This window comes from Pseudorasbora parva, chromosome 8, assembly GCF_024679245.1.
Source record: "Pseudorasbora parva isolate DD20220531a chromosome 8, ASM2467924v1, whole genome shotgun sequence".
Classification (NCBI taxonomy): domain Eukaryota; kingdom Metazoa; phylum Chordata; class Actinopteri; order Cypriniformes; family Gobionidae; genus Pseudorasbora; species Pseudorasbora parva.
Genome location: NC_090179.1, coordinates 23,517,141 through 23,529,479, shown reverse-complemented (window position 1 = coordinate 23,529,479; position 12,339 = coordinate 23,517,141). Strand labels below are relative to the sequence as shown.

General features: G+C 37.7%; 1 protein-coding gene across 3 annotated transcripts in view; it reads left to right on the top strand.

Annotated features, from left to right (window-relative positions):
* Positions 1–334: 334 nt before the first annotated feature.
* The window catches only part of b3glcta (beta 3-glucosyltransferase a), a 113,392-nt gene continuing 101,387 nt past the window's right edge, over positions 335–12,339 (top strand). For 2 of the 3 annotated variants that reach the window (XM_067450461.1, XM_067450463.1), the window contains exon 1: positions 581–829. In XM_067450461.1, coding sequence (XP_067306562.1) covers positions 766–829 — 64 coding nt within the window. In that variant the 5' untranslated portion in view covers positions 581–765. Of the gene's footprint in view, positions 476–580; positions 830–12,339 lie in introns of those variants that run through there. The other variant, XM_067450462.1, reaches the window with a different exon arrangement.

Sequence of the window (12,339 nt, the reverse complement as noted above, 5' to 3'; positions counted from 1 at the left end):
GATTTCTAGTCGTTATTTTAATGTCACCGAGCTGTTTATTATTGGTTGGGCGTGGAGTTTATAATCATTTGTTTTAAATGGACAATATCCTATTTCATAACGTTTGTTCTGCAATTAACCGGTTCAGTTGGTCAGTTAGCATGTTGCGCGTGATAAAAGACTGTGGGGTGATAGTCGTGACAGTTTGTTAAAAAGCACCGAAATGTTATTAAACATTAAGTCAGTCATTATTTTCGCAAGACTGAAAGCTCGTGTGTTTTTAGCCATGTAATATGGGTTTGTAATCAAAAATTGGACGCAGCCAGGTTAACATTTCAGAGACTGGAAAGACTGTGAGATTTATAACTGAAGCCAAAGTATAAAGTGATTGTTCGCCTGTTCTGCCTGCCATTTACCATCTTGCACGTGAATGGTGAATATCTTTCTGCGGTTTTGTTTTGAACAACACGAGCAAATGATGGCAGTTATATTTGTTGTAAGTTACATTTAGCTATATAATTTTTATCCAACTATCCCTTTAATAAACATTTTGATCGCACTTGTTATGTTAGTGACAAGCACTGCCCCCTTTGCGGTGGTTAGCGATGTGGCCGCTAGAGGGCGCAGCCGAGACGCGCGTTCAACAGGAAATGTCCTCGCAAAACAAAGCTGGGTAATGATCGGCACGCACAGGAGTGAGTGCTGGATTCAAGACCAGTGCAAACATTCTGCCACAGCACAATTACAGCAAGCTGGCTGCGTGTGCTATCCGCGCTTCCTCTCACTATGCTTCCCATAAACTCTCAATACGGATACACCGCTGCCCACTATTTCTTGCTTTGGTCGCTTGGTAAGTACTACTCGTGTAGCAAAATTAAGTTTTTCAGTTGGAGAATCTAACATTTATTTCTGTTGTCGTGTGTTTGTTTGGTTGAGAAACACAGCAGTCTAAAGGATGTTTACTTCCTTTACTTACGCAAAAGCATATGCTGAGTATAAACAGTTCTCATGAGTAACAAAGGTGTAGTATAGCTATTTTAAACAAGCTGCCATGAATGACACTTCCTTTTTTGTAAGTGAACAGCTTTGCTGCTCTCCGTCAAGTTATGAGGAATGCTTGAAACTGGTCTTTAGGACTTAATTTGACAGTTGAATGAATTAAACCCTTAAATATTTGACGCACACTTGCCTTTTCAAACTTCTTTGTCTAGTATATTCAATGACTGGCTGAGCTGCCTATTAGGCAACATTTTGGGTATCATAGATGGGATTGACCGTTTGTGAGCTGCTTGTCTAGACAGCAGTTTTGTGTATTGCAGGTTCCATTGATTGTTTCTTGGAAACCTAATGAGATGCCAATTTGTTAGGGCATCATAGGTGTGATATTCTGCCTCTAAGCCTGGTGTGCTGCTTGACTTGACATTATTTAAGGTTTATGGTCGTAATGTACTGTAAGTAAGCTGCCTCAACCAGTATCTGGTCGTCACTGTTAGTAATTATTGAACAGACTGATGTGCTGTAGTCTAACACACAACAGTTTGGAGTGGATTTGTGGAAATCTGAAGTATTGTTTGTTAACTGAAACCTTTTTCTCCCCCTTTTCCTAGTTGAGCTCGGTGCCTGGCAAATGAGCTTGTTACAGGTTTCATACAGTACCAATGCAGAGTTGCAGACAGAGACATTTGTATGTATTGATCATTGCCTACAAAGATAGTTTAATATGGACATTTGTGGATATTGAAGTCATAAATCAAGCATGCAACCACCCGATTGCACGGATTCTGTGTTTTTTGATGCAGTTCCTCATGCTAGACTGTGTATGCCTACTACATGCCAGTCACGTAAATGCAATTCAGGTTGTTGTTCTGAGCATGTCATCCATTTGTATTGTATAGAGCTTGTGGGTCCTATAATGGGTCTTTACACCTGAACCACAGGCAAATGTGTGCTGTCTGATAAGAAGAAATATTATCAATGCCCCTTATTTTGTCTCAGTTTTGCCACTGAGGCATAATTTGCTACTTTTTAAAGTTCCTCAATTTGTTTAGGCAATTTGTCGAGATTTGAAGAGAAAATAAACTCCTTTTGTGGGCGTCTGTTATATTCAAGAAGTAGGCTATACCGAACGATCTCATATAACTGTTCATGGAATTATTGATGCGCTCATAAGATATATGTGGTTCCTAATATCTTGAGGAACTGACCTAGTTTTAGTTGTACTAGCACCTGCAGAGTTCAGCATTTAGGACGACCTGCTGGTCTGGGGCACATGTGAGAGAATTTCAGGTCAGTTGACAGAACCGCCACCTGCTATTTTGGCCTAGTGCTGCATTATCACTACACCTTATATTTTCCAATCTTGCCCATATGTTTTTTAAGGTCTTGGTTAACTGTGATTTATTGAGTTTGGCTGATTTAATAATGTTGAATCAGTCCAGCTGACTGATAGGCGGTTTTGTCAAAACTGCAAGAATTATTATGATGGTCTTAAAAGCATCATAAATATATGTTCATTAAAAAAACAAAGAAAAAGAAAAAAAGCAAACCCATCAGTATTTAATTTAATTTAATTTAATTTAATTTAATTTAATTTAATTTAATTTAATTTAATTTAATTTAAGCTTGTTTATCTTTATAGCCATATATTTTAGCTCTACAATTTTAAATTTAAGCTGAAAAAATATCACTCTAATATTTTTATGGAAAAAGGAAAACTATTTTGGTGATACAAATGTAAAAATACTACAAAATACTAAAAGGAAAAATAATATCTAGGGATGCACCGATATGGACATTTTGGCCGATACAATAATTATTATAGCTATTTGAAAGCCGATAACTGATATATTGGCTGATAAATCTAAATCCACATTTTTATATAATTTTTGAGAGCCTGCAAAAACCTCACCATTAAAAGCCATGTCCCTGCACACAATTCTAATATTCTCTCATTATAATTGACACATATATGACTAAAAAAGTAGTTTATTATTAAATGATTAACTAATTAAATATTATAATTAAATTATTTGAAGTGATTCCGATCATAATTTTAGTGTCTCCGCTAAAGGAAAAATGTTATTTATTTGTTTAAATATATTGGCCACATTTTCTTACTGGGCCGATAATGATAACATTGAAAATGATATAGTGGTTGATATATTGTGCATCCCTATACTATCTGTTATATTATGAACAAAAATGAAAAAATAGAATACAATAGATTTTTCTTTAGCCAAATGAAAGCATGGCAAGTGCATATCTGAACTACTGGCCCAAGCCCAAATTGGACGTTGGGGAAAAAAAAATACTGTTGAGTCCTCAGCTTAAAATATGCTGTATGTTCCCAGTAAAGAACTTTTTGTGTGAGGGTCTTATGAAGATATATGTTAAGATCTCAGCACTGTCCTGCTGTATTATTTATTATGTACAGAATAAAACTTTAAGAGGCAACGTAACTTTTGTGTGTACCTGCAGGCAGAAGGAATAAAGGCCACTGCGGTTTTGCTGTCAGGAACAGACAAAAACAAAGCCATTTAAAATGAGCATCAAAGATGTTTTGTTAGTTGATGAGGTATACTGCAAGATTTAAAATAACCAGCAGGCATTTAAGTCTTTCCCACAGATGGTATTCTGTTCCCATAGAAGTTTTTCCGTTGCTTGAGTCATGAGGCAGTTTAGGCTAGCAGATTTGAAAGATAAAAGTGCTGTTTACACCTGACAGTTAAAAAGATAAACATACTCACTGTCTGAAAAAGTGAATGTCAAATAGATATCTCAAGTTATGCAGGAAGCGCAGGAATCCATGGATGGCATGAAATCACCTTGGCGGTGTGAATACTTGCGCTCTGTTCTGCTTATCAGTGCGAGGCAGTTTTAGGATTTGGCTTGGGATTGAAAGCCATGGGAGATGGAGACAAACTAGGCATTTATGATGAGCAAAGAAATGGCAATGTGTGCTTGTTTTCTTTTCTCCCAACTTTCTAACTTCCGCTAAAAGGACATCTCTTTTCTTGCAGTGACTTCTCTCCTTCACTCAGATATACGTCACAGCAAGCAAGAATTAGTTTCATGCCGACTTTAATACTTAGAAGTATTAAAGACAGTTTTAATATTTTATATTTAAAGGTGTCATGAACTGGCTTTTAAAAAATGTTTATACTGTTGAGGTCAACTAATGACGTTCTTACATTAAAAAACAGCATAACTAATAAGTAATAGGCTATTTTCTACACTGGTATTGAAGCTGTCTCCTGAACGCTGGGTTTTGATGGGCGTGCCGCACTGGAGACTTGGAAGTAATCGCATGGCTAGGATTGGATAAGATTTGCATATTTAATGAGCTTTAGCTTTCCCTGTCTCTTCAGGTCAGTTTACCGGTAGTTCAGTCGTATCCAGGCACAACATTGTGTTTAAAAATCCAGCACTTGAGACTTGTTTACAATTTATTTTGCAGTGAAAAGAAGTGAACACACGTACATATCTTCCCCACGTGAGCTGGAACTTCGTTCAAAATAAATGTATCACGCATTCCTAATATTATGACCCGAAGGAAGCTTATGCAGCGACTCTTTTCTTCCACAATATCTTGCTATCTTCTTCAGCATGTTTATTGCTGTTGGCTAGCGTGATCCGATGAGTTGGTGGGCGGCGCTACTGAATTACACTTGCTTGTCATTCTGTAGAGGCGATGTTTTGCCACTAGATGACATCAGGATGAAGCACACACTCGTTTTTTTGGCCCTGGTGTCAATACAAGCTTTTCTTTGACTCACCAGGAAGTTTTCAGCTCTGAAACTTACAGGGTATGAATGAATAAATAAGGCATTTATATAGCGCTTTCATATGTACTACTGTACACCCAAAGCGCTTCACACTCATTTCAGGGGTCTCTCCTCAACCACCACCAGTGTGTAGCATCCACTTGGATGATGCGACGGCAGCCACAGTACAACGGCGCCAGTGCGCTCACCACACACCAGCGATAGGTGGAGAGGAGAGGGGGTGATAGAGCCAATTCAGTGGATGGGGATTATTAGGAGGCCATGATTGGTAAGGGCCAATAAAGGGAATTTGGCCAGGACACCGGGGTTACACCCCTACTCTTTTACGAGAAGTGCCATGGGATTTTTAATGACCACAGAGAGTCAGGACCTCGGTTTAACGTCTCATATGAAGGACGGTGCTCTTTGACAGTATAGTGTCCCCATCACTATACTGGGGTGTTAGTACCCACACAGACCACTGGGTGAGCACCCCCTGCTGGCCTCACTAACACCTCTACCAGCAGCTACCTGGTTTTCCCAGTTGGTCTTCCATCCAGGTACTGACCAGGCTCAGCCCTGCTTAGCTTCAGTGGGAAACCAGTCTTGGGCTACAGGGTGACATGGCTGCTGGGTAATCTTCTATTACCATGTATTACCATTATATTACCAATCTTATATTACCATTTATATATCAAAAGCTCAAGGGAAAGTTGATTTCTCAATTCACCACCCCTTTAAAGTTATGACTAATTAAATGTTTTTCATAATTATTATGCTTATGTATTCCATGGTCCATAAAATGAAAGTATGTTAATATAATATTTAAAAAAAAATACTGTTGCCTAATTTCACTGGCAGGGCTTAGATGAAGCCAGCATTAGGCCTTAGTTCAATTGGGACATTTAAGTAGCTTTTATAAATGCCTCAGTAAAAAACATTACTGGTGAGCATCTTGAGACAAAACAATGGCACTGACTAATTTTAAGGTATGCCAATGCAAGTTGCTTTCAGTTAAACAAGCTCAAAAATGTATTTTATTCTGGGACTTGGCTTGAGCCTTGTTTGTGGAACTGAGGTTGAGAATGAATCTCATTGGTTCTTGGTGAAGCTCAAATGTGCTGCATAACTTGAGTATGAACCTCATTGGTTCTTGCTGAAGCTCTTCAAGCTCAAATGTGCTGTGTAACACAAGGATGAAATTCATTGGTCCTTACAGAAGCTCAAATGTGCTGCATAACATGATAACGAACCTCATTGGTTCTTGCTGAAGCTCAAATGTGCTGCATAACATGATAACGAACCTCATTGGTTCTTGCTGAAGCTCAAATGTGCTGCATAACATGATAACGAACCTCATTGGTTCTTGCTGAAGCTCAAATGTGCTGCATAACATGATAACGAACCTCATTGGTTCTTGCTGAAGCTCAAATGTGCTGCATAACATGATAACGAACCTCATTGGTTCTTGCTGAAGCTCAAATGTGCTGCGTAACACGAGAACGAACCTCACTGGTTCTTGCTGAAGCTCTTCAAGCTCAAATGTGCTGTGTAACACGAGGACGAACCTCACTGATTCTTGCAGAAGCTCAAGCGTGCCACGTAACATGAAAATTAACCTAATTGGTTTGCTGAATTTCAAATGTGCTGTGTAACATGAAAATGAACCTCATTGGTTCTTGCGGAAGCTCAAATGTGCTGCGTAGTGCATGAGATGGACCATTGGTTCGAACTTCTGGTTCTCGCACATCAAGCAAAATTGCTTGAGCCTCCGTTACCACAACTGTGAAATTATGAACTCAAAAACCAGATGAATGAATCGATGAATTGATCTCAATAAGAGCGATTAAAACCGATACATTTCATGCCCATTGCCCACTTTTAAAAGCCTTCCGGAGTTTAGTTTAGAAGAGTGCATAACACAGTGGGAGATCACAGATTGTAGTCTGCTCACAACTTGTTGTCATCAAACTGCACTTTCATCCTGTTTCAATCTATTGAGGGATCAATATTTGTCTATTTAGAAAACAGAAGACCCGTCATATACATTTAACAACAAGCTCTTGATGTGATTATCAGACCAGGCCTGCTGATTTTGACATCTACTTCTCTGAAGTTTTCCTTTTTTTCTTAGACTGACAGGTTATCAGAAAATCCTTTCTCTAGCCATCCGCTTCCAAAGTGAGATTGGGAAGTGATGTGAAAGATGAGGAGAAGTACTTTTTATTCAAGAGATTTGAGAGACTCCTTTCAGGTCATATTAGTTTCATAGTTTATAAAGCATCCACTTTGAATGAATTGTCAAGAGAGAGTAGTTTAGGTTTAATACAACTTACAAGCAATAATTTAAAAGGGATCTCTGATTGACTCAAATTTTAGATTGGATTTTATGTAGTGTCCCTACTGTTTGTGGTCTCTAATCATCATCACAGCAGGGCCTGGTACTCCGCAAGAGGGAAGTAATGCACACCAACTGAATACAGAAGCAGCGATCAGTCTATATAGCATTTAATGTTATCATTTAATGGCAGTAACACCATTCAAGTGGCAGTGGTTTGCAAGTCTCTCATAACTAATGCATGTCATTTATATAATTCTCTCAGAACAGCTTTGAGGTCTCCTCGGAGTGCCTATTTGATACATATCAGTGCACTTTTGTGATTTATGGAACAAGTATTGACTAATGACTTGCTTTGTTTCCTTCGCACTTGTGAATTGCTGACTCTTTTTATACATTGCCTCTTTTGATTAACTCTTGTAGGCTCATTATCGAGTATACAGACTACAACAAATTACTTCTTATACACTATGAAAATGTAATTATTCATTAAAAAATATGATTAATATGATCATATAATTTGTGTAGCTTACTACCTACTGAGGCAACGAGCATAATGCGCAGGAAATGTTGTGGAGACCTGGCAATGAAAAGACCTTCAGGCACAAAATGGCACGCATGCATGAACAATAAATTTGGCTTCCGGAACCAAACCAAAGTGACTGCTCTCATTGTGACTGGAATCCCATTTCCTCCATATAAAAGCCAATGCTGAGGACAATAGTTTAGTTTCAGATAAGTGCCAGTTACATTTCTGATTCAGGCTAACAGTGGCTATATATTTAGGAAATTGCAAATGTTTGGAGTTGAGGGAATGAGGCAAATTAATGAATTCTTAAAGAAATTCAAAAGGCCCTGTTCACTATCCAGAGCCAAGTAATGCAAATCCCTGTACTTTCAAAGTACAAATTGAGTTTGAGGGAGAATTTGTTCTTGACTGAAGACGTATGCTAGGTATGCAGGTTTGTAGTGTGTAATACATTCCTGGCTGTACTGCATCCATGTTGGCTTTATCACCCTTGTTTTCTTTCATTTAAACTAACTAGGATGCACAATATAATCATCAGCTGGTTATAAAAAATAGCCAATTAAAATAAATTTTAAAGGTGCTGTATGCAAGTTTTTGACTGCCCTAAAGCATAAAAATATCATATGTTTGCAGATATTTAGGAAACATGCTATAGTTTAGGGGTGTGCCATATCATACCATCCACAATAATAACGGTATACATTTTTACATGATAAAAAAAGTGTCATCAATGACGCGATGACATATGGTGCATTTATTTTCTATATGCAACATGTCAGTCTACAATGACGATTTAGTACCTAAAAAGCAGCTACTTGGTTACAAGAGGTCAGCCCTCTTGACTGACATAACATTGACAACTTAAAGCTGTTATTGATGTTTGCAGCGCAATATTTGATTGGAAGGGTAACATCGACAGTTATATTCGTCAGTTGCGGCTTGTTAGAGCCAGCATTCTGCCTTGTTTGAATTGGACACAAGAAATGTGTTTATATGAATGAATGGATTATAGCATTTATTTGAATACGTTTTTGAGAGACAGCTCAACAACTGCATCTGTTCACTATCTCTCTTAACATTGAATATGTGCGTTTATTATTTAAAATAGCGATGTAATACCGTTGTTGCTGAGAAATATAAAGTAGTGATCGAGTACCGTAGCTAATAACTATTTTATTATTATAAGTCATGAGGTGGCATTGAAAACAAACTTCTGTGCTCCTCAATCTGCAGCGCGAGTGACGTGTGCACACGATGATTCATCTGACTTGGAACTACTTGTACATAAATATTTATTTTGTAGAATTATACAACAACTATACATAATGTTGAATATAATATGTAATAATGCAATGGGGGAATATTTGTGGGTCCTGATAATAAAACACAAATAATAACATATAATAATAAAAAAGTAAAAAAAAAATAAAAAAATTTTTTTATTTTGCCTTAAAATATCATCATGCATATCGTATCGTGAGTTCAGTATCGAGATGCATATCGAATCGTGACACAAGTGTATCGTTACACCCCTACTAAATACCAGAATATCGAAAATCGAAGCACATTAAAACAGCTATAAATCAGCTCTTCAATATGGCCTTCCATTGTCAAGTGCGTTCATTCCCTAATGACACCGCTGTCAAGTGTCAAATTCATGGCTGTCAAGTGAACTGTAGCCAGCAGCCTATTATTCATGCTCACACGTGCACGTACCATACAAGAGATGAAATGTGATCAAGGCCCTGATATACTCACCGCTAAGTTCTTTTCCGTTATTTTTTTTAGAAGTAAAAGTTATGAATATCTTTGCAGCGATATACTGTTAAAAAGAACATCTATACTACTGAGAGTGACATTAAGATGAATATAATATGTACTGCACTTTTCCTCTCAATAACACAAATAAACAACAAAAAGGACAGCAGTGAGAAAATGGCAGTTAAGAAAGCATCTGATCACAGCAGATAATTTTGCACAAGCTCTGCAATTCACTAACATCATCTTGACAGATGAGGTAATTAAAATGACACTTATGATAGATTAAATATAAAGTATGAGACTACATAGAACTGACTATGTGACAGGGGTGAGCGATATTTTTTAAACTCTATATGCATTTGGACATGTCGTATATATCGATATGTTGTTTATATTTAATTCTGCTCGCGCGCCTCCCGCCTCGTTGCTTTTGTTCCCCTGCCCCTCGTGTGTTGTCTCATTGAACACGGCGGCGTCCGCAACCAGGTGAGGATTAGTTATCATGTTGACAAGCGAGTGCGGGTTCCAAGACTCAGTTTAAAGACCATGATTTTCCTTCTAACACAACTGCTTGCTAAAATTCATAAAGAAATATTAATGTTCATCATAGTTCAAATCGCAAGTTTCACCCACAGTCAGTGATTGACACTATTGGTGCGAGACGCGGTCACAATCACGTCAGTTTATGATATGTGTCAAACTGATCGCATGGTTTTCAGTTAAAATTTCAAAATGATTACATATCATTTGAAAACATTTAAAAAATATTGCAATATCATTATTATTACTATTATTATTTTTTCAGCTTTATCACAGGATTATGATGAATAGGTCTATTCATGTTTTAACCAAGAGGGAAATACGAGAAATCCCGGGTGTCCTGAGACACAGTGCTCTTCTGTAAGTTGTACTGTAGCCTAAGCCTATCATATAGTCTACCTTCTGACATTCATATTTCGTTCTGTAACTGAAAAAGAAGTGAATATCGGCTCATGTGTACATGATCCGCATGATGAGGCGCTCAGTCACGCTTTAGTAAAGAGTGCGACATCTACTGTTTGAATTTTGATACAAATTTAACAGGAAGTGGTGTTATGACAAAATCAGTTTATTTATATTTCAGTCATGCCCCCATCTTTCTGCAGAATGCTTACTGTTTACTTTAACTGTAAAAAAGGAGTCTTGGATTCATCTTTTGAAAGCATGACATGAATGAAAATAAGGCTATATGTATTATTTATTTTCTTTTACAGTTAAATTATTATTATTTATGACATCAGTTTTTTTTAAATGTCGCAAAAGCACTTTGTTCCTACATGAACTGACTACCTCTTTGCACTTCAATAAAAAAAATTTTTTGTTGTATTTGGCATATTTTTTGCTCCATATCGCCCAGCCCTAATGTGACACTATAGTTTTGAGTTCATCTCTTTTCTTTGCATGATACATTTGACATTGCAGTAGAGAATGGCTCTTTAGGCACTATCATGCTAAACTTTGCAGGCATTCGCTTCATGTGTCATTGAACGGATGAGAGGTTCTCGGGAGCGCGTGCAACCTTCACATCCTTTGGATTTTCCCGGTGAAGCCAGCCCGAGTCTTTCACATAAAAATCAGTCTACATGCTTTCATAGACAACCTATGAAGTCGGGGAAGGTCTTCGTAACAAGGCATGTTCACACACATTGGCAATCCAAAAAGTGAATACATAAAAAAGTATAGCCCCATTAAACGGTTGATTTAAGTTTTAGTGTTTTATTTTGTTTTATCTGTAATCTATTTAAATGACCATCTATTTAACTGTCAAAGTTGAAGTTCAATCAGTTTACTTAAGACAAAGTTATCCACTCTTCCAAAGGAAAAGGAAAATTCAAATGAGAGAGAGAGAGAGAGAGAGAGAGAGAGAGAGAGAGAGAGAGAGAGAGAGAGAGAGACAGAGACAGAGACAGAGAGAGACAGAGAGAGACAGAGAGAGAGAGCAGGGAAATCTACATATTTGTTCGTAAATGTGCATCCATCCTTCCTAACAGACTTTGAAAACCCTTTGATTACCCAAGTAGCTTTTATCCAATGCTTCTAATTTCCCTAATTTGTCTATGTTGTTCTTCATCTGAAGGAGCATCTGTTCTTTGCATTTTTGTAAAAATTGTGCACAGATGTCGTCAGTTCAGGCAAATAATTTCTTTGCAGTATTTCATCAAGAATATAGCCTGCAGTTGTCAAAAGGAACACTGGCAATAAAGGAGGGCACTATATAGTGGTGTAGTCTCAGCGGCCACGTGCAAGAGCTTACAGAGCTGGTAAATGGCCCTCGTGTGTGTCTCTCCCGCCCTATAACATCCTCAGGGGACCGGCATGAAAAGATTGAAAGTTTGCGACAGATGTCAGAGAACAAGGAGTGAACTTGGATGCGTTCCTGCAAGAAGCCAAGGTTTTCAAGCCAAATGTTGCATATTTAATCCACCCTGACAGACTCTGTGTAAGAATGTAGCCTGTCTTTCTGCTGAGAGAACCGCACTTTTCTTTGTTGAAACCTATTTTCTCACTCAAAAGTTGATCTTATTTATGTGGAATTAATTATTTAGAATTCAAGATGGATCTATTTAATGCTTCTTTTTCGCTTTAATATGTTGGCTGAGTGAAACAGTGCTAGTGAATGCATTCGGCTCTTAATATAAAACGCGTACAGTTCTTGCATTTTGATTTTACAATTGCATTTATGATTCGCTCGGGGAGATGTAGGTATTATGAGTCTCCCCTATTGCTTTTCTTTTGTGATCCTGTCAGAGGACTAATACAAGATATTAGATTTGAGGTGAAAATCTGATCTAGCTTTTGCCGCTATGAAAGTAGAGCACATTAGGGAAGCTATCCTGATGACAGGCAGTGCCAATGTGCATTTTTCAACTGTAAACAACACAATGCTTGGGTGAAACTGTTGGAGGAATTATCTGACAGCAACAGCAGAA